The sequence below is a fragment of the Haliotis rufescens genome, unplaced genomic scaffold (genome assembly GCF_023055435.1).
Source record: "Haliotis rufescens isolate VD_foot unplaced genomic scaffold, xgHalRufe1.0.p SCAF_6, whole genome shotgun sequence".
NCBI lineage: Eukaryota > Metazoa > Mollusca > Gastropoda > Lepetellida > Haliotidae > Haliotis > Haliotis rufescens.
This window is the reverse complement of record NW_025964334.1, coordinates 2,927,361-2,951,239: the sequence shown is the minus strand read 5'-3', so window position 1 is coordinate 2,951,239 and position 23,879 is coordinate 2,927,361. Positions and strand designations below refer to the sequence as shown.

The following is a 23,879-nucleotide window of genomic DNA, read 5'->3' as shown; positions in this document are numbered from 1 at the left end:
TTGTATTGCCTGACGCCGCACAGTACTGTCAGACGACGGCGGTCTGTAGACAAACCAGACAATCAAATGATCAGTGAGCCAGACACTCAAGTGACACGATGAAGCCTTTGCTGATTTTGTTTAACGAATAGAAAGTTGATCCTGATCTCATCAGGCCTGCACTTCCAAACTGCGACTTTACAGTCCAAACATGTATTGAACAATACAGTAAACTACGGTTATAACGAACACGGTTATAACGAACTGACGGATATAACGAACTTACTTTTTTGGTCCCGACTATTTGCTGTAGTTATGCTATATATATGCTTATAACGAACTACGGTTATAACGAACTAAAATTAGTAGTCCCTTTGAGTTCGTTATAACCGTACTTTACTGTATAGACTTCTCCCCTCGTGCCACGCTTCTCTTATCTTACCATTCTCTCGATAACGCGCAATGATGTAAGGGGAGAGTATTTATGGATGTCAACTTCTTTATTATGAGAACACAACGTTTGGGAGTATCAGCACTCCTTCACCAGGTGTATGGTAATAATGCTGTTTAATATCGTGTGACAAACGGGACTTTTCATTGCGCATCATGCGAACTTTTTAGGCATGTACTAGGTCCACTATTGACATGATTGTCTTAGAGTTATATAATAGTCATGTTCTCTATCTGTATCGTGCAAGTCTAGCATTGTTTTAGCATGTTTTGTGTCTTAAAGTCGCAATTTAGAAACACTAACGCAACCATCCTAGTGTTATTGTTACTCCGCCCGAGAACGATTGTCACGACAAATCACTAACTATTTTTCACCTGAATACGAGAAGCATACGATATAAGCTGGCATATCTCAGTCAAAACCTACAAGAAAATCAAATTGTTTGTTTCACTGAGACCCATCTTGATGAATTGTTTGTTAACGTTTCCTTAAAGTGGGCAACCTTTCGTGATCCACGGCGGGGGTGTACTGTTAAGAAAATATTAATATTAAGAAAACATATCTTTTAAACCAATGCATGATCTCAAGAATATATATAACGAAACAAATGGACAGAACTATTCAATAATTATCATGATGCCAATCAAACATGTACAACTTTTTATAAACAACTTAATGAACCATTTTAACCTCTGGATCCCATCTAAACCTCTCGATCCCATTTAAACCTCTGGATCCCATCTAAACCTCTGGATCCCATCTAAACCTCTGGATCCCATCTAAATCTCTGGATCCCATTTAAACCTCTGGATCCCATCTAAACCTCTGGATCCCATCTACATCTCTGGATCCCATGTAAACCTCTGGATCCCATCTAAACCTCTGGATCCCATCTAAACCTCTGGATCCCATCTAAACCTCTGAAGACTATGGACCTGTATCACTCATCAATTGTGTTGGTAAAGTATTTGAATGAGTTGTTTACATGTTCTTGTTTAAATATTTTCATGAAAATAAACTTATATATAAGTACTAGTCTGGTTTTCAAGCGGGGCATTCGACTGTGTATCAGTTAATTGAAATATACAAGCAGATTTGTACAGCCTTTTATAGGACAGAAAGTTAAAACATGGTCTTTTGTGATTTTCAAACGCTTTTGATCGTGTTTGGCATAGGGGTCTTTTGTTTAAGCTTGAACAGTGTGTTATAAATGGGTAAATGATGGATGGATGGAGCTACTTCCAAGCCCAGAACACCCGGTGCTGGCGCCCCCCAGGGGTCAGTGATTGGTTCTTTTTTTATTCATTGTCTACATTTGCTGATGACTCGTCACTGGGTATTTCTGCAGCTGATAACAATTGAAACGAAACGCAAATTTGATTACATTGAGTGAATGGGGGTCAACAGTAGTTTGTTAAGTACAATCCAGAATAGACGAAGCAGTACTATTCTAAGTAAGAAATAATACAGAAATGTTAAATTTATATTTTGATGGTGTTAAAATAGAACAGTTGAAGCCCATATACATTTGGGGAAAACATGCAATGGAAAATGGGGTGATCATATTGAAACAATTGTTAAAATGGCCTCAAGAATGGTAAATTCCACGCGATTGTCAAAGTATATATTGCGCAGAGACACACTTAGTAAGATACAACTCATGTTCATAAGACCACATCTTGAATACGCGTGTGAAGTCTGGGATGGGTGCACAATTGAGCAAAATTGTCTATTTAATCAAATTCAAAACGAAATGGCCCCTCAATTTCTATAAGAAATTATTCCGCACAACGTTGGTCCAAAAACTAAATATACAGTAAACTACGTTTATAATGAACACATTTATAACGAACTGACGGACGAAACGAACTATTTATTGGTCACGTCCATTTACTGTATGAATGCTGTACATATGCATATAAGGAAGAACGGATACAACGAATTAAAATTAGTGGTCTCTTTGAGTTCGTTATAACCGTAGTTGGCTGTAATTTGCAAAATTCTGGAAACATATCAATTCCTCGCTCGAGACTTGTGCATTTTAGCGCTATACACAATTATGAAATTATTTAATAGTTAATTTCACATCATACCTTCATGTGTCGCTTAGCCTAGGTTGACAATTACACGTCCTCAAATGCACAAAATAATATGTATATAATGTTGTGTTAGAGCAGGTTATCTATGGCAATGTTCATATTTATTGCAAATAGATAAACCTTTGACGATTCCCAGGGGTTTCCCCAGGAATGTGGAAGTAGTCCATCAGTGTTTACGTCATTTCAAGAACACGGTCTCGTGAAAAAGGTATGGACGTCAAATTGTGTCGATCATACGCTTATGAACGTCAGTTTCGCGGTCATGTGACCGACCTCTCATCCAATGGAAAAAGCCGCATCTCGTGTAAACTTCAAATTTAACAAAAATTACTTGTTGTTTTACTTACTGACTAAATGATCGCCTTACTTATAAACATACATCTTGCCTTATTTACTTGCCACGTACGTACTTCCTGAATCTTATATCCACTTGCTTTTCTTATTTCTGGTCTCATTAACTTACTTTGTGCTCATTTCCCGACCAGTTTGATTCCTGTGTTGTTTTACATTCTTTCCTATTTGCTTCGTAATGTCTTTACTCACACACTTACCCAGGAGCACGGGTAGCTCAATTGTTGAACGTATCGCAATTTGTTGTGAGACTTGTGTCCATTAGATGTGCTTATATGAGCGTGGCTTAAGCCCTGACTATGTTTCTAGGCTTGTCAGCACCATACCCGTGCTCGTGGGTTTCACCAAGGTGGTTAACGTCTGAGTCCTGCATCACTTCAGGCTCTTCTCCCACATTAAGTTGACACGCCTTGACATAACTGGAATAATGTTAAACCAAATTCACACTCTCATTTATTTCTTGCCTTGCCTTCTTTGATTTCTACTTGTTCATTGCTGTTTATATACGTACGGGTAAACACCTTCTTACAATCTTGTTTACTCACTTGCTTTCTGCTTGTCTTACCGTTTAATATCATTCTTTTCATTTTGTCGTTTAACTGTGAGATAATAACCACTAAAGAAATTACATCGCAACTAAATTATGAATCATAAAATGTAATTTAATTTAAATTTAAATAAATTCTTGAAAGCAAGGACATTGCTTGTTTTCATTTCAAAGGATTTCAAGGAATTCTAAAGTTTTATTTCTTTTTTTTAGAATATATGGCCACGGTGTAGTTGTTAATGTGACAGAATCTTCATCCGGTACACACGGCTGACACATATCACAGCTGCAGCGGAGTCGTTTCAGGACAGTTATTGTCAGGGGGATTCAGCGGGCTACACATAAGCATCAGTTGGGCGTCGGTGACATTTGAGGTGGTTTTATTAGAAGAGACACATTAAGTCACCGCCAACAACACAGCCATGCCCTCTTTAATCAGCGAATTATATACTGCCTACAGAAAGCACTAAGTCTTTGTCATTTCTTGTCCCACACAGAACCTGAATGTCCAGGTCAATGAACATCTCGCTGGTCATGACTCCAGGATGGACATTGAATGTCCAAAATGGATGCTGAATGTGTATACTACTTTAGATGACTGACCACCTGGCTGTGATGATAAGTGATTGCAGCTCGACCAGCTTCAGCTCCGATAGAGCTGCGCTGCCTGTTACAATTCAAAGAGAGTCACGTGACTCCTGGCTATCAGGCTTACAACATTCAAGGCCTTAGTAAAGATTTTAAATAACTTTTATGGGGACAACCTTTTCGCAAACACCAGGTATCATCACTATTAGATAGTGACACATAAACAAAGGTATATTATATATTCACAATCGTGCTTTAGACAGAGATATATTTAATAAACAGCAACTCGAACATTACATAGGTTACAATACGGTTAAAGGGGATCTATGTTTCATAGTATTTCCAGTACTGGTCTGGACGCAGTAATCAGTGCTCTTTGTGCTACTGAGCCAGTATGTTTGCCCATAACGGCAGCTGTTAACTGTTATGCTCCGTGATACTATTGTGCATCATTAAATGTGAGTTACCCATCATATACAGTAAACTACGTTTATAACGGACACGCTTATAACGAACTGACGGATATAGCGAACTTACTTTTTCGTCCCGACTAATTGCTGTAGTTATGTTGTATATATGCTTATAACGAACTACGGTTATAACGAACTAAAATTAGTTTACTGTATTGTTGAACGATTTGAACCCACTTTCCTGGAAGTGCCTTTTCACCTGAGCCTCGCTCCTATTAAATTGTAATGAATGTTCAGTGTTGTGCAGGGTGTACCACGGGTCGTGGATACTTTAGGACAATCCAGATTGCGGACCTTTGCTAGGGGAGGGCTTAAAGGTAGTCATCAAGAGGACGTTTGGGCTGGAGGCTTTTCACAAAAATCACGGGGCAGAAAAATCGTTTCATGTACGTGTGCAGAATTCAATTGTGACGTATGGTCCAGCAGTGTGGCTGGATGGCTGTGTTTATCAGCACAAGGCAAACCGTTCACCAGGTTATCATACACTCGATCTGTTGTGGACCATAATCTCACCGACTCACCCACTGACTCACCCACTGAATCTCTGTGAATCTGTGTCTTTGTGACCGTCTCTCAGGGTTTAGTGCATAAAGCGTCTGCCCGGAGAGCGGGGACGTGTTTGATCGATCCCCGGGCCGCGTCATACCAAAATACTTTAAAGATGGTACTTGTTGTTACCCTGCCTGGCGCTCGGATAAGGAGATAAAACAAGGTCTGGTCGGCTCGGGGACAGCATACTCTGTCTGAGTGGGGTATTCACGCTAAAACTGTGGCATGGTGCCTCAGTGAGCTAGCAATATAAAACTGCCATTAGTCCGGACAAGACAAAGCCCATACTCACTCTCACAGACACACGCGCGCATGCGTACACTTCCCTACACATGCGCAATAATCATGCTCTACATGTTTTTACTCGTGGCTATATAAGTAAGTGTCTAATTTTCTTATGTTCCTATTTTAAGACCATATATTTTATTTTTTCATACTTTAGTTCTAATCAGCTATGAAATATGAATTTCCCTTGGGATAATGAAGTCTTATCTTATCTCTTATCTTGAACGCGACGTCCAGTGGCAGTCATGTCGTTAAACGGTCGATGGCAAATGGTTAATGATATTTACTTATACAACACAATCCGATATTTCTTTGTTGTCTACAACCGTCAAACCGTGTAGTTCCAAAATAGTATGGAAAATATCGTAGAATGTTGTGACTCATAGAACTTTCAAAAAGTCATTTTATTACATTCTTGTCACGACTCCGCTCGGTCATAGACATAAAGGAGAAATGAGCGTCTACAAAGAAACTCTGACATGTACGACACAATGTTGAGAAAATTAGAACTCCAATTTGTGGCAGGTTTGTCACATCTGCGCCATAAGTGTCAAACAAACATGTCCCCTTCAAGGCTGGCCGGATATGTAAGTTATGGTTGGTAATTAAACATACAGAAACTCCACATAAACGTTTTTTAACGAAAAGTGTTGACATCTATCAAACACACACACACCATTGAAACTTTCGCAGTCCCCTAAACAGAGCAATTATGAGACTGTCATTATGAAAGATCACGTAACCATGCCTGTTTTCAATACAGAACTGTGGTTATACTTGATAGCGGATAATGTCAAAGAATAGAAACCGTTTGAAAACTATTTGAACTTGTTCAAAACCATGTTCATGCCTCGTCCATACCACCTCCATACCATGTCAATATCACTTCCATACCACGCCAATACCTCTTCCATACCATATCAATACCACTTCAATACCACGTCGATACCTCTTCCATACCATGTCAATACCTCTTCCATAACATGTCAATACCACTTCCATACCACGTCGATGCCTCTTCCATACCATGTCAATACCACTTCCATACCATGTCAATACCAATTCCATACCATGTCAATACCTCTTCCATAACATGTCAAAACCACTTCCATACCATGTCAATACCTCTACCATACCATGTCAATACCACTTCCATACCATGTCAATACCACTTCCATACCATGTCAATACCTCTTCCATACCATGTCAATACCACTTCCATACCATGTCAATACCTCTTCCATACCACGTCGATACCACTTCCATACCATGTCAATACCACTTCCATACCACTTCCATACCATGTCAATACCACTTCCATACCATGTCAATACCTCTTCCATACCATGTCAATACCACCTCCCTACCATGTCAATACCTCTTCCATACCACGTCGATATCACTTCCATACCATGTCAATACCACTTCCATACCATGTCAATACCACTTCCATACCATGTCAATACCTCTTCCATACCACGTCGATACCACTTCCATACCATGTCAATACCACTTCCATACCACGTCGATACCTCTTCCATACCACCTCAATACCATGTCAATACAACCTCCATACCACCTCCATATCATGTCGATACCACTTCTATACCACGTTCATATCATGTTGATACCACTTCCATACCATGTTAATACCACTTCTATACCACGTTCATATCATGTTGATACCACCTACATACCATGTCAATACCACTTCTATACCACGTTCATATCATGTTGATACCACCTACATACCATGTCAATACCACTTCTATACCACGTTCATATCATGTTGATACCACCTACATACCATGTTAATACCACTTCTATACCACGTTCATATCATGTTGATACCACCTACATACCATGTCAATACCACTTCTATACCACGTTCATATCATCCTGATACCACCTACATACCATGTCAATACCACTTCTATACCACGTTCATATCATGTCGATACCACTTCCATACCATGTCAATACCTCTACCATACCATGTCAATACCACTTCCATATCATGTCGATACCAATTCTATACCACGTTCATATCATGTCGATACCACTTCCATACCATGTTAATATCATGTCGATACCACTTTCATACCATGTCCATACAACTGCCATGTCATCTCGATACCACTTCCATGTCATGTCAATACCACTTCTTTACCACTTTCATACCATGTCCATACCACTTCCGTGTCATGTCAATACCACTTCCATATCATGTTGATACCACTCCTATACCACGTTCATATCATGTCGATACCACTTCCATACCATGTCAATATCACTTCCATGCCATGTCAATACCACTTCCATGTCATGTCAATACCACTTCCATGTCATGTCAATACCACTTCCATGTCATGTCGATACCACTTCTATACCACGTTCATATCATGTCGATATCACTTTCATACCATGTCAATATCACTTCCATGCCATGTCAATACCACTTCCATGCCATGTCAATACCACTTCCATGTCATGTCAATACCACTTCCATGTCATGTCCATACCACTTCCATGTCATGTCAATACCACTTCCATGTCATGCCAATACCACTTCCATGTCATGTCAATACCACTTCTTTTCCACGTTCATATCATGTCAATACCACTTCCATGTCATGTCGATACCACTTCTTTACCACGTTCATATCATGTCGATACCACTTCCATACCATGTCCATACCACATCCATGTCATGTCAATACCACTTCCATGTCATGTCAATACCACTTCCATGTCATGTCCATATCACTTCCATGTCATGTCAATACCACTTTCATGTCATGTCAATACCACTTCCAGGTCATGTCAATACCACTTCTATACCACGTTCATATCATGTCGATATCACTTTCATACCATGTCCATACCACTTCCATGTCATGTCAATACCACTTCCATTTCATGTCAATACCACTTCCATGTCATGCCAATACCACTTCCATGTCATGTCAATACCACTTCTTTTCCACGTTCATATCATGTCAATACCACTTCCATGTCATGTCAATACCACTACTATACCACGTTCATATCATGTCGATATCACTTTCATACCATGTCCATACCACTTCCATGTCATGTCAATACCACTTCCATGTCATGTCAATACCACTTCCATGTCATGTCCATATCACTTCCATGTCATGTCAATACCATTTCCATGTCATGTCAATACCACTTCTTTTCCACGTTCATATCATGTCAATACCACTTCCATGTCATGTCGATACCACTTCTTTACCACGTTCATATCATGTCGATACCACTTCCATACCATGTCCATACCACATCCATGTCATGTCAATACCACTTCCATGTCATGTCAATACCACTTCCATGTCATGTCCATATCACTTCCATGTCATGTCAATACCACTTTCATGTCATGTCAATATCACTTCCATGTCATGTCAATACCACTTCCATGTCATGTCAATACCACTTCCATGTCATGTCAATATCACTTCCATACACTGCCAGAGTGAGGCACCTAATCGCCAGCACACAAAGTCGGCGATCTAACCCACTCAGCCACTGAGGCTTCCACAAAAATGAAAGTCCAACAACTTGCGATGAAGATGCCTCACTCTGGCAGTGTGGGTTCGAATCCCGAATGGGACGCAACCAAAAAAGTACGAGAATCTGTACTTCACTAAAAAAATGTCATCCCAAATATAACATTTGTTACATTTGACTACTTTCTAAATTACATTGTGTGTTTATAGATGTTCATATGATTTCGAAATGCTGTACGGTTTTGTCACCGCCATATTCTACATATTCTACTAAGCTGTCATCTCACACGCGTCATCTAGATGGCGCTGATTACACTAGAGTGACTTATCTGCTCATAAATACTTATACCCCTTAAAAAGAAAATGAGAAAGTCGAGAATCCATAATCCACATAGTTTCACACAAAGAGGTATTGTCAGAATCTTAAGTAAACAACGCGATGAAATCTTCTCGGAAAGAAAGTGACGCATTTGAAATAAATTTCATCATAAACATGTTATTCCTGAATAGTAAGTGACACTGCATTCATAATGGGGGCCTTTACGTGGCCCCACCGTGAGATACTGTCTGTGCTACTCTGCCTTGACGTCTTCAGACGCTGAGCAGACATGACGAGTAATGGGCCCCACGTAATGAGTTGCTAATGCGCTGTAAAATAAAACAGAAAAATAAAGAAATTCGTACTCATGAACTTCCTTGATTAAACTTAAAATTGTCGTCGTTAGCAATACATCATTGTCATAACGCCAGCTTGAGGGGGTATGCGACAAATGAGGTGCCAGGTGCGCGTTTTTCAAACTTTTTTATAACCTACTTCCCGGGGTTATTGTTTTTTGGCTACACATGTCAATGTAGTACACGGGTTAACCCCCACCCCTATTAACGTCTCCTCAAATTAAATAAATCACATAATTAAATCCTAAAACAGAACAGAATCCAACATCTCGGTCATTATTTTAGCGGGAAGCAGAAGTGGAATGGGATTTACTAGTTTCTCTGGTTCACGTTACGATCACATTACATAAATAACACAACACAATCTGGCGGTATTCGTGACCCTAAAATGACTACTGCTTGATATCAAATTAATAATTATTCACCACAAAATAAAACCTTTCTCGAATGTGGCCATCATGTTGTACGAACTATATGCGGAGGAATCTGTCGGTATAAATGCGGTTTACGTTAAAATCCTACAACATCACGACTCCATTGGTGTCTGGGTGATGTTTTTTGGTCCATGTAACATGTATAAGTATTCCGAGTCTCTTGTTCCCAGATGTATTTTGGAGGTAGCGGCATGCCGAGTGGAGTGACATTGTGCAATATCACTACCCCGTTGCATGAGATTTAATGTCCGCAACGGAATAAGCCGAGCGCATCCGAATGCAGCATACAGTGACATTGTGCAATATCACTACCCCGTTGCATGGGGTTTAATGTCCGCAACGGAATAAGCTGAGCGGATCCGAATGCAGCTTACAGTGACATTGTGCAATATCACTACCCCGTTGCATAAGGTTTTATGTCGGGAACGGAATACGAGGGCTGGTCAAAATGTTCTAAGCCTGACGAACTTTTAACTATGGGCCATAACATAGTGGCTAGTCAATGTAGTACATTGTTTGACTAGTTCATTGCAAGTGTATTCTGTCTGTTGAGGCCGTTTGTATATTAGTGACAGCCAGTTGAACGTGATAGGGTCCAAACACAGAAATGGAAAAGAATGAGTACCGAACAGTCATCAAGTTTTTGACTTTAGAGACTTTAGAAAAATATTCTCCCCAAGAAATTCATGACCGCATGTCACAAGTGTATGGGGATAAGTGCCCTAGCTGTTCCACTGTTAAACGTTGTGCAGTTATGTTTAAGGCTTGGAGAAGAAGCCTTGATGATGACCCTAGGCCTGGACGTCCCTCAACTTCCATAAATGAAGATTCAATCAAGGAGATAGAAACACTTATACTGTCAGATAGACGTGTTACCATTGCTGAACTCGAAGAAGAAACAGGTCTATGAGGGGCACGGGTCGACCAGTCGTCTAAGGCGCCGCGATTCGCTGTGGAGAGTTGCGTCCCTTGGGCACGCCAGAAACCTATGATTGTGGGTTCGAATCCCTGTTCCCCCCGATTATGTTTCTAGGTTTGTCAGCACCATACCCGTGCTCGTGGGTTTCACCGAAGTGGTAAACGTCTGAGACCTGCATCACTTCGGGCTTTCTTACCACATTAAGCATACACGCCTTGACATAACTGTAATACTGTTAAAAGCGGCGCTTAACCCAACTAACTAATTGAAACTATTATTCATGAACATTACCAAATGAATAAGACGTATACTCGTTGGGTGCCAAAGTTTCTAAATTCTGATCTTAAGGAAAAAAAGAACTGACATTGTTAGAGACAATTTAGAACTAATTGAGGAGTATTTCGTCAAATTGAAAAAGAGATTAGGAACGGGTGATGAAACACTATGATCCCGAGTCTAAACGTCAATCCATGGAATGGCACCATTCCACTTCTTCGGCACCAAAGAAATTCAAGTTTCAAGATCAGTAAAAGAAGGTTATGGCCACTGTATTCTTGGATGCAAAGGGTTTGCTTCATTGCCTGAGAGATTTCATCAAAGAAAAGCGGCGAGGAATGCTGACTGCTGGAGTTCTACTACTTCATGACACCTCTTCTCACACCTCTCGACTTGCAAAGGCTGCTGTGCGACAATATGGGTACGAAGAGCTTCCTTACCCTCCATATTCGCCAGACCTGGCACCAAGTGATTTCCATCTCTTCCTAAAATGAAAGAACACCCTCGCGGAAAGCGCTATGACGACAACGATGACATCAAAGCTGCCGTGAATGGGTTTTTGAGGGTGGCTTCAGAACCTGACCGGAATTGAAAAGCTTCACTATCGATATGAAAAGTGTATTGAAATGCAGGGAGATTTAATTGAAACATAAAATATTAATACTTTCGCAGTTGGTTTTGTTTGTTAGGCGTAGAACCTTTTCACCAGCCCTCGTAAGCCGAGTGGATCCCAATGCATCTGGGCGAGTACTGTATTGACATGCTAACTAAGGCTACATCCACGTGATGTGTTTGACTCATGGTGGACGCAGTGGGAATACTCCATCTTCCCGAGGCAAGAGAGTCAACTGACTTTAAAGGTCCAGTTTCCACCCTTGCCGAACAAGGCTGGAATTCCTGGGCTCGATCGTAGCGCCACCAGTGGCTCGTACGAGTTATGTCCTTTCTATGCCTCTCCTATTGACCAATCAGATTCAACCTCTCGTATCACTTGCATTTGCTTCAAACAAAACGGTGGCGCCCAGTCAAGACGATCTGATTGATAATTAAGATCTATATTGTGATAAAACGAGTCTTACATCGCGAAGTGCATCAAATCACGTGAGCACCATGATTAAAAACATGAAAAGATTGAGAAAATATCTGTTGACAACGAGTAGGCGGTGCACATGATTTGCAAATCATGCAGTCGACCGAAATCTGCATGACACTTTACGAACCGGATTTCGATTTCAGTGCGCGATTTTGATTGGACTATGCACAGACTCGTTAGTCCAGCCAAAATGTAACTCCATAATACCAGCCTAGTTCGGCAAGGGTGGAAACTGGACTTTTATAGTCAGTTAACTCTCTTGCCTCGGGAAGTTGGAATACTCAGGCCCTCTGGCTAGTACAATTCGCTCTGGTCGACTACTTTTAGAGGAGACGCACGCCTTCTTTTTCATTGAGCATAAGTCTCAAGCATTCTAGCATGCCAGGGTGTTTGATATTGTCCTTCAGGTTGTCCTGTATTTCTTGTTTGGTCGTGTTTGGTGCACGTGGCCCTCTCCATAGACAATCTGAGCTATCCATGTAGACGGCGTGGTTGTATAACAGCGACCACAGGCCAGGACGAGGTTACGTAAATCACCTGCAGGATGTACATGTCTCCACATCACAAAACCACATGTACAGCATCATCCGCTTGGAAATATTGACTCAATCCATCTTGTCGCATACCTCCGTGACATCACCTCACCAGGAATAGCAGTCATGCACCAAGTCAACCCCACATGAAACAACACAAAGCTGGAGATGAGTTGAACAGTGTTGCATGGCGAGGTGCTGAAGGCGAGGATGTAAGCCATACACGTGAAAGCGCAAGGGTTGGGCACTTCTTACAGGACCTGTTTGCAGGAATGATGTATTTCCTTGTAGTCACCCAAAACATGACTAGGGCAACGTAACGAACAACTTTGATGTAAAACGTGTTCATTTAATTTCGGCGTTAGACCAGGACTCCAGCTATTGAATGTTTGAGCCTGTCGGCTGATTTCATGTCCCAAACGACCACTGGTTTGCCTAGATCAGACTTGGTTGTCGACAGGCTGCCGCCTGATGGCGTGTAATTGTGCCCCGATGGGGTGTTTGTTGCGAGTGTTTTGAGTCACTGGTTTGTCTGGTCCAGACTCCTATTTGCTGGCTGCCGTCACAGAGCTGGGATAGTGCTGGCTGATTTACAATTTACATTTATTTTACATTAACTTCATATGTTCAGATGTACAGACTTGAGAAACAAAACACATCTGTTTGTTTATATCTGGGTAACTACTGCATTCACAGTTCTGTACTACTGTATTCCCAGTTACAACAGACAGCAACCAGTGCTGGTCGTTACTACTGCATTCACAGTTCTGTACTACTGTATTCCCGGGTTACAACAGACAACAACCAGTGCTGGTCGTTACTACTGCATTCACAGTTCTGTACTACTGTATTCCCGGGTTACAACAGACAGCAACCAGTGCTGGTCGTTACTACTGCATTCACAGTTCTGTACTACTGTATTCCCGGGTTACAACAGACAACAACCAGTGCTGGTCGTTACTACTGCATTCACAGTTCTGTACTACTGTATTCCCGGGTTACAACAGACAGCAACCAGTGCTGGTCGTTACTACTGCATTCACAGTTCTGTACTACTGTATTCCCGGGTTACAACAGACAACAACCAGTGCTGGTCGTTACTACTGCATTCACAGTTCTGTACTACTGTATTCCCGGGTTACAGCAGACAGCAACCAGTGCTGGTCGTTACTACTGCATTCACAGTTCTGTACTACTGTATTCCCGGGTTACAACAGACAACAACCAGTGCTGGTCGTTACTACTGCATTCACAGTTCTGTACTACTGTATTCCCGGGTTACAACAGACAGCAACCAGTGCTGGTCGTTACTACTGCATTCACAGTTCTGTACTACTGTATTCCCGGGTTACAACAGACAGCAACCAGTGCTGGTCGTAACAGGCGACTTAATAATTGGGATGGTCAGACTAAGTGACTTGGGTGATAGCTGGTTATCGTACCCCAAAGACGTGGATCGTTGCCCATAATATATATCACTAGATTGTCTGGTCCAGACTTGACTATTTCAGGCCGCCGTCATAACGCCAGAATATTGCTGAGTGTTACGTTAAACCAAACTCCCTCACACACTAAATAACCATATAGCATTACCTTTATATACATTCGACATAAACCTTCCAAGACACGTGACATCCAACATGCGAGTAAACACGGAAGACAGTGTGTCGCCATGACAACCGCTGGACCCGACACACATACATTCAGATGGGGGTTCACGGTTTTCTTAAAAACTTTGCACACCCGGATGTCGTGATCGACCTTGACATTAGGCGTCATGACTTTTGACCCTTCCTTTACACAAACATCATATAATTTGTTTGTTTGTTTGTTTGTTGTTTCACGCCGCACTCAGCAATATTCCAGCTATATGACGGCGGTCTGTAAATAATCGAGTCTGGACCAGACAATCAAGTGATTGATATCATAAGCATCGATCCACGCAATTGGGATCGATGACATGCATCAACCAAGTCAGCGAGCCTGACCACCCGATCCATTTAGTCGCCTTTTACGACAAGCATAGTCACAACATCATATGAAATGTAAAGTGACTATATCAGTATAACAAACACGCAACTTTACACAAGTGTCCGAGATTCATATGTTTAATGAATAGAAGGCAGGTAGGGGCCCTTCTCCAACCACGCAACATGTGAACATTATGTCTGATAACAGGTACGTCATCAGCGGCCGTCAGGGGGGAACATATGAACGGTTTAAAAGCTTATTGTGGTCCTATTAAGACCCCATCCCTAGCCCTAATGTATAAATATGAGTGTTGAATACGTTGATAATGAATAGATTCTGGAAAACGATCTTAAGCAGTACAGTAGAATAGGTTCACTTGTTTGGGACAGCCAACAAAGTCCGGTTAAGTGGGATTATAGCAGGAGGGGGGAAATATAAATAACGATATGGTTGTAAAGAATATTCTTAATCCGAGTCCATTCGGGACGGTAAATCTGATCTGGTTCGATAGATTGCACTGTATAATTAATAAAAACGCATCTATTGTTTGAACGCTCCATTATTTTTCAGGAATGGAGAGTTGTTTGTCAACTATACATTATTTTGATTCAACATTTGAATTAATTTCCACTTGGAACAGACGGAACTATTTTTATACATTAATTGATAAGTGAATATTTTCAATTTTTTTCCTAAACATGTGTCGGCAGGCGGGGTTCGAACCCGCATCGTCTGATTCGAGGACATGTCATTATCAACAAGAGTTCTGGTTTATTTTCAAATATTTTCCACAAAAGAATTTTGGTCAAAGTGTAAAAGTAGAGATGAGTTTTAAGTAGGGGAATATCCTCGTAACTCTCCTTTCCATAAAAACAATGGGCCTCTGCTCCATTATTTTTAAGGAATGGAGAGTTACTCGGATATTCCCCTCTACACAATAGCCAGGAAGTCACATGTGGGTAGTGTAGTTTTGGCATAAACTGTACTCGTGGTTGCTGCAGATGGGGAAAGATAATCCTATGCTATGTCATGTATTTCGTTTGCACGTGATATATATAGTGAAATATGTCAAAATCGGTCTCTGACTAATCCGAATTTCTGCCAATACGGGATCAAAATACCGCTCCCGAATATACATTGAGGAATACTATATATTATTATATCTATTATTATATGTATCGCATCTCTTATTTCTTCCCGAGTTTCCCGGGTTGAATTGTTTTTCAAGATAAAAAAAGAAAGATATGGCTTAAACACGGCCAACGTGGCTTAAACCTTTAACTCAATCCCTGAAAGGAGAAGGCCAAACACTGAGACAAAGTGGCCAATCCCCTGTGCGCATATTTCTGTATGGAAAAGTTTCAAAGCGAATTGTTTTTCAGAAGAAACAGGACAGCGGTTTTCGACACACGGAACAAGGATAGTCAATATAGATTCATTACCCCATGCCAGACATAAAATTTAAATAATATTCCTCAGGAGACAAGAGGAAGAGCACTGCAGTCACTAGAACAGCTTTGTTTCAGGATTATGTACAGGCAAGATGTCGCCAAGGGCGTCATTTCAAAATGGCCGTGGGCTAAGGCGGGGGGCCGCCACACTGACATAAACTACATGAGGATATATATAGACATGTAAACATCATCCCCAGACCTTCCTGATGCCAGGACAATATGTCAGGTGCCAGATACAGGTCAACAAACATTTGTGACCCACCAGAAGAAAGAGGACCTTATGGGTGCTTGGATACATTTGTGCAATGACGTCATAAAGACGTTTGACATCAACAAAGATCACCATGTTCGATGTCATGTAACTCTGTAATAAATATGAATTGACACTTGTGAATTTTATTTTTGTGTTCCGAAGACGCTGTAGTTTTAAAATATAATGAAAAGTCAAAATGTGATTTTTCACCAATCAGGTTCCTTATCTCAGGGTTGGCAACAGTTTACCTCACATCGTCAAAGTGTAACCTCGTTAATCGGGACAGTACTGGGAGTGACGCAATTTCGGATAAGGATTTATTGTGACAGAGTAATGTCCCTGCTTATAGGTGTTCATAACAGGAATTGTTCGAAAAGGTGTTTCGGATTAACGAGGTGCGGACTAGTCATTTAGTTGTCATCCAGTAGGCATTTAACATAAACCAGTGAGACCCGTGAAGATCCGGGGTAGAATAGGTCTTCCACAACCCATACTTGCCGTAAAAGGGGCCTATGCTTGTCGTAAGAGGCGACTAACGGGATCGAATGGTCAGGCTCGCTGACTTGGTTGATGCATGTCATCGATCCCAATTGCGTGGATCGATGCTTATGATGTCAATCACTGGATTGTCTGGTCCAGACTCGATTATTTACAGACCGCCGTCATATAGCTGGAATATTGCTGAGTGCGGCGTTAAACAACAAACAAAGAAACAAGTCATTTAGTTGTCATCGAGTAGTCATTTAACATAAACAAATGACACTAACTTTGATGCAACATACATAGTGTCATCTATACGTTATAATGATTGTCAGATGCTGTATCTCAATAGTAAAGCGACATGTCTGAATAGGGAAAAGTTGCAGACTTACAGCATCCTTGATAGTGAAGATATTATATACATGTACAATAAACAATAGGACGATACGTCAAACATGCCAGGATTACAAAAACTTATGTGATTATATGCAGGTAACACATTAATCACGAGGAAGGCGACACGCTAATGTGTGAACAAGAACAATAGACTTGCCTTGTCATATTAGAAAACAGCCTGAGTGCCTTGTACGCGCGATTCGTGAGGTAATAAAAGTTCCAAATCAAGAGGCGTATAAAAAATGAGTTTGTGGAATATGCAATTAATCGTTCAAACTTGAACATTAGACTGTCAAACTAAGCCTTGGCTGTCTCTGCACCAGACACGGGTTGTTCGTGGGGGGAAATAGCTGACGGGGGTGTGCGGGACAAGCGCGTGAGATGCAGTGTTGAACAGCGCTGAACATCTTGGTCCCTCCCCCCTAGGGGCACATGAGGGCAATAAGTCATCAGTAGCGGTCTTTACCCTGACGAACAAGTGATTTATTGTTTGTTTGTCTGCACAGTGCTTATGTGTTTATACATTGTTTGTGGTTCATCATGCATCAGCGCTTGAAGAAATATACTGACATTGAATAAAAAGAATAAGACAAAAAATACAACCCTGTCGTTTCCCTATTTTTCATGACATATCTTCAGCTGTCTTTGTGTACTTTATGACAGGGTGCTTTACGTGATTCTGCACGTATGTTATGAAGCAGACACGTGAATTAACTTCTAAGGAAAAAGCAAGGGATTTACATGTTATATATAACACAAATGACCAAACATTCCTTCCCACACACCCACACACCTTTCCGACAAACGCCTAGGCCATTGCATTATAAAGGTAGCATGATGTATGAGAATATCTACGCGTGCTTTAACAGACACTCAACCTATGAATTTGCCTGTGACACGAATATATGAGACCGTCATTGGTTTCTACAGGGTGATAGAGTCATGATACAGTCATCGCCCGTGTCGATGTATTGTGTAGGAGTCCGTTACATAATCGGTCAACGTAAGACTCTACAGGTGTCGTCTCCATTATAAATTGACGTTGATGTGGAAGGTATGGCAAGGAAGAATAAACTTAGTCACGGATATTTTAGATACATTTTGTTGTGGTTTGTGTGAACATTTTTGTAACGATTTCCTACATGATTTTACTTAGTAAGAAGATATGTAGAAATTATTACAAAAGTATATTTGTTTTAAACACAGTGAATATTGTTTCTTCTAATGAAAATGCCGGACCGTTTTAATTACCCAACATTATAGGATTAAGCTTTAAAAAAGGAGCGTTCTATAATCATATAAATTTAATAATACGAACTCACGTATAAAATATAAAATATTATATTTTGAAAGATATGTTTAATGTTCAAAGATACCATTCGCAACAATGCCCCCTTTATCTACCTTAAGGAGAGATATTATTTGTATACGAAAAGAAACTATTGTAGTTTTTATCCGATTCGTTATTTGTTAAATTGAATTTTACGGGAAATGAAGCTAGGGGAGACAATGGTGCCCAATATTGCGTCATTCACTTTGGGGGCGGTTGGGTAGTCTAGTGGTTAAAGCGTTCGTTCCTCACGTCGAAGACCTGGGTTCGATTCCCCACATGAGTACCATGTGTGAAGCCCATCTCTGGTGTCTCCCGCCGTGATATTGCTGGAATATTGCAAAAAGCGGCGCAAAACCATACTCACTCATTGCAATTGTCATCGTCATATTTAAATGATATTGCTTTTTCTACATGAAAGAATAAAGAGGACAGAGTTTAAAATAATGATATAACTCTGATAAAATCTTATAATAAACAAGTTATCCATTCACCATGGCGACCAGACGTATATGACGACACGACATGAGAGTATTTCTGAAGGAAAATCTGGAAAGGGAAAACAAGTCTTGACACTGTATAAGTGGCATGTGACAGGTTGATTGTTGTATAAAAACTGAATGATAATCAACTCGCACTTACCGTATAGGATGTCCTCTGAGATATTTTCGTCCAATTGAATACAAAGCCAACTTTAAGGCATTCACAGTAGTGGCAGCACTGAACTTGTTGTACTCCTGCTTGGGTGCCATCCAGGCAATCCTGAACTCTCGCTTGTTCCCCTGGACGCTAGGGGTATGAAGCAGGAGGGTGGGGAGAAGGAGGAGCACTCCCCAGGTGTACATTGTCCCTGGTCTACCAGCCCGGCACACTGACTGTACACTGTTCATCTGCCAGGTAACACACAAGAGTAAATGCTTCCAGCGCAATGATGACAAGTCGTCTGCTTAGTCCCATACATCACTCCTGGCGGGAAGGGTGACAAACGGAGGTGGCTAATTCAGGACTGTTACGGCCTGATGACCTGAGGGAGGTGACCAGACGGAGTGGCAAGTACATGAATGGTCGAGGAAACTCGGACAGTGGTCCAAAAGTGGCATACTGGATGCTACCGCTTCTCAATCTACCTGATGACGTTAGTGCGAATGGACCAATCAGATACGGGGATGGAGACATAGTTAGGCGTACAACCATGACAGTTTCATGGCCTGGAGAGATGACAATGACACTTTGGAATATTTGGTATGTTCATATTTGGAATACACCCAGACGTTTTGTAGAGATATTATTGAGTCAAAAGGCGGTCCACGACGTGTAGAAAATTACAGATATCACTCAAGGGATGATATTTCACAACAGATACCTGTCGGCGCGCCTCAGGATGACCTTACGCAAGCAAACATAAATTGTGCTAAACATTTTTCAAATATAACCTACATTGTTCGCATAATTGAATGTAGTTAAACATGTACACGATAAACTGTTGAGTGAGTGAGTGAGTGGATGCTGGTTAAACTCATGACGTACATTATTCCCATATGTACTATATCATGGCAGCCTGTAAGTAAGCCTAAACTAGTGATTGATGTTATGAGCAACGTCCCTGTCCGTCGGGGTATAAAGACATGCAATGAACAAAGTCACACGGTCCAGTTTGGTCGCCTCTTACGACCAGCATAGACTACTGGTGTTCTACTCCAGCCTAGGTCAACACGGGACGTTTATGTGCTGTACAGTGAGTGAGTGAGTGAGTGAGTGAGTGAGTTGGGTTTAACGCCGCTTTTAACAATATTCCAGTTATATCGCGGCGTGTCAGCTTAATGTGGGAGGAAAGCCCAAAGTGATGCAGGTCTTAGACGTTTACCACTTCGGTGAAACCCACGAGCACGGGTATGGTGCTGACAAACCTAGAAACATAATCGGGGCGAAATGGGATTCGAACCCACAATCATAGGTTTCTGGCGTGTCCAAGGGACGCAACTCTGCACAGCGAATCCCGGCGCCCTAGACGACTGGGCCACCCGTGCCCCCTGCTGAACAGTGAATACGGTAATATGCTAATGGATCACGTTAAGTGTTTGGCGATGAGGAATTGATAACTCACAAATGAATGGCTATTCATGAAACCTTGAATACACTGAGACCCCGCTTATCCGTACGTACCACACACTATGCTATATCGAGTTTACACAGCTACAGGTGAAGGTCACCATGCTGATGCCACACGTACACGAATGTTCGTTTGTTAATCTGCATGTTGTTTAGCGCCGCATTCGGCAATACTCCTGCCAGATGACGACGGCCTGTAAATCATCGAGACAGGACAAGACACTGGGGACCGTAGCTGGGATTTTGAAGGAGATTAAATATATTTTTCGCTGAAAGGAGGAGCCGTTAAATTTTAAAAAATCAAGTCAAGTGAATTATTTTATTATTTTATAAATATATAAAAACAAAACAGAACATTTCAAACATACAGTGTGGATATTGATATACTATTATATGATCAAATTTCCTCCAATGAAGCACCACGAAAGCTCTAACCACAGATACTTAAACCGTATAGATTATACGACGCCAATTCCTGGTGTGAGAATACATCAACATCCCTTGGTTGATGCATGTCATCCCATGTCATCGTATCCCCATTGCGTGGATCGATGCTCATGGTGTCAATCACTGGATTGTCCAGCCCAGACTCGATTATTTTTGATCGCCGTCATATAGCTGGAATATTGCTCTGTGCGACGTTAAACAACAAACAAACAAACACACACAAACAAACATGTCTCCATGCTTGAAACAACAACAATCTATCTAGTTGGTCTTCAAAGTGATATCTTAATTCGACATGTCTCCGCGTGTATACTATAACAGGAGTCGTCAACTCCAGAGAACACCCAGTCCCGATTATTCGTTGAAACCTTTTTGGGCTTGAAAGGCAAAATAAGTGTAAAAATTATATGAATGGATAATTGATGATCAGTGATGACACTAGGTGTTCGCGAAAAGGGTAATTTGAAGCCCCCAGCATGACTGAAACAAAGAATAGCGTCGTAAAACAAAACTCACTCGCTTACTTATCATATTTCCCCAAGAAATCGTCACTAAAGTTCGGGAACCTTCGACACAGTCTCGGTTCCGTTCGCCAGTTGCACGTGAGTTTCGTCAGCATCCTGACCTAGCGGCCCTGATTGAGGATTGCTGGAGTGAGTTATATGAATGGATAACTGATGATCAGTGATGACAACAGGCGTTCGCGAAAAGGGTAAACTTGACCTGCTCTATGGGTAAAACACGCCACTCACAAAGGCAGCAGTTTTTGTGAGACATATCTCTTTTACCATATTTTCGTTGACAATTTGTGTTAATTGGGGAGTGAGTTAAAACTTATATATGACATTATTTTGGCCATGGAGATGACGCAAAGCAAATAAAATACATCTTATGAATACATAAAAAACATATTCAAAAGCACTCGGCTTAAAATGACAGGAACGAGTGACAAATCGGCATGAGCCCACCAGCAGACCAGTACAGAGCCATGAGACCACAGATTTAATACCAAACAATTTGGGAAGATAAAAGTGAAGCTTCATCGACTTCAATAAACGCAATTTATATGTATACAAATTCACAATTCATTATCTAAACCAATTCTGTTAGAGTCTGTTTTAATTATTAACTATTCATCATGTGATAAAGCTTTTGTGATTTTCACGAAATTCCATAAACAATAATTCAATATTAAAACAAGTGACAGTTTACTGTTAAGGACAACTAGAAACACATAATGACATGATGTATTGAGGGACAATTGGTGTATTTTTACAGTTGCACTCAACGTTAGATAAAATAAACATTTAACCTGTGTCAACATTTGGAAGGATGCGGTTGGGGAAGGGGTAGTGGTATCGGTGTGTGTTAAAATATACCACAAAACTTCAGTAATGAAGTTTTAGCAAACGCTGAACTTTTTAAATACCTTTTTACCGTCTTAAGATATTCACTTTTTTGACTATCCTCAGTAACAGGTAATATAGTGTAGAACTGTAAGTCGGTGTGATGCTAAATCTTTAAACGAAATTCTAAACAGATTTCTCTCCTCGCTGCATTTACAAGTTACTTCCCTTACGTGTATCAGATCGTGGGTTCGAAAGCCTGGAATCGACCCGGATTGTGTTTCTGGTTTGTCAGTACCACGCTTGCGAGTACCACGTGGTAAAACAACGACATTCTCTTTCAGATGATCCTGATCTGTTTCTCACGATGCTCGTCTTGGGGTTCGCGATCCAACGTGTACAGGAGAGGGGAGTTGTATGTGCCAGGTTAAACACCGGGAAACTGACGTTTAAATATGTCAAAATGCGACATTGTGTCAAACATGGAGTACAACAAATCCAGCATGCGTTCGTCCCCTATACAGAAGTAGACTCGTCGGTGCTATGACAATTCACACGTGCAACAGACGTACCCTGTGACAACACCGAGCGCACATCATTTTCTAACATGGAGTATCTGTTTAAGTGTTTACCAATATCAGGTCATGGTGACTTTAAACAAACACTGCACGCTGTCAATTATAATGTCAAACATTCAAATATTCCCAGTATTTAAAAGGCAGCTGTGGGCGAAGTGGCAGAGAGTTGAGAATCATTGGCAAAATATCATTCGGTGGATATACTTTTAGTGATTGTTTGTTTGTTTGTTGTTTAACGCCGAACTCAGCAATATTCCAGCTTTATGACGGCGGTCTGTAAATAATCGAGTCTGGACCAGACAATCAAGTGATTGATGTCATGAGCATCGATCCGACGATTGGGATACGATGAGATGCATCAAAGAGCCTGACCACCGGATCCCGTCAGTCGCCTCTTACGACAAGCATAGGCCCCTTTTACGGCAAGCATGGGTTGCTGAAGACCTATTCTACCCCGGATCTTCACTGGTCTCATTGGTTTATGTTAAATGACTTATATCTTTACGGGTCGACTTGATGATAATACTACATAAATCCCTGCTGTTTTAAAAAAGACGTCATGACGAGACGTTTACCGGTCGGAGAAGAAAATAATTTTTGTTTGTTTGTTGCTTAACACGGAGCTCAGCAATATGTCAGAAAGGACGGCGGATAGAGAATAGGTCTTCAACAACCAGTGCTTGCCGTAAATGGCGACTATGCTTGTCTTAAGAGGAGACTGACGCGATCGGGT

General features: G+C 41.1%; 1 protein-coding gene across 2 annotated transcripts in view; it reads right to left on the bottom strand.

Moving 5' to 3' along the window:
- Nucleotides 1-19,825, bottom strand: part of LOC124149802 (atrial natriuretic peptide receptor 2-like) — a 40,406-nt gene extending 20,581 nt beyond the window's left edge. For both annotated transcript variants that reach the window (XR_007218782.1, XM_048386598.1), the window contains exon 1: nucleotides 19,309-19,825. Coding sequence is in view for 1 of the 2 variants with exons in the window: in XM_048386598.1 (XP_048242555.1) it covers nucleotides 19,309-19,556 (248 nt within the window). In the remaining variant the exon portion in view is untranslated. The remainder of the gene's footprint in view (nucleotides 1-19,308) is intronic.
- Between the last annotated feature and the right edge of the window lie 4,054 nt (nucleotides 19,826-23,879).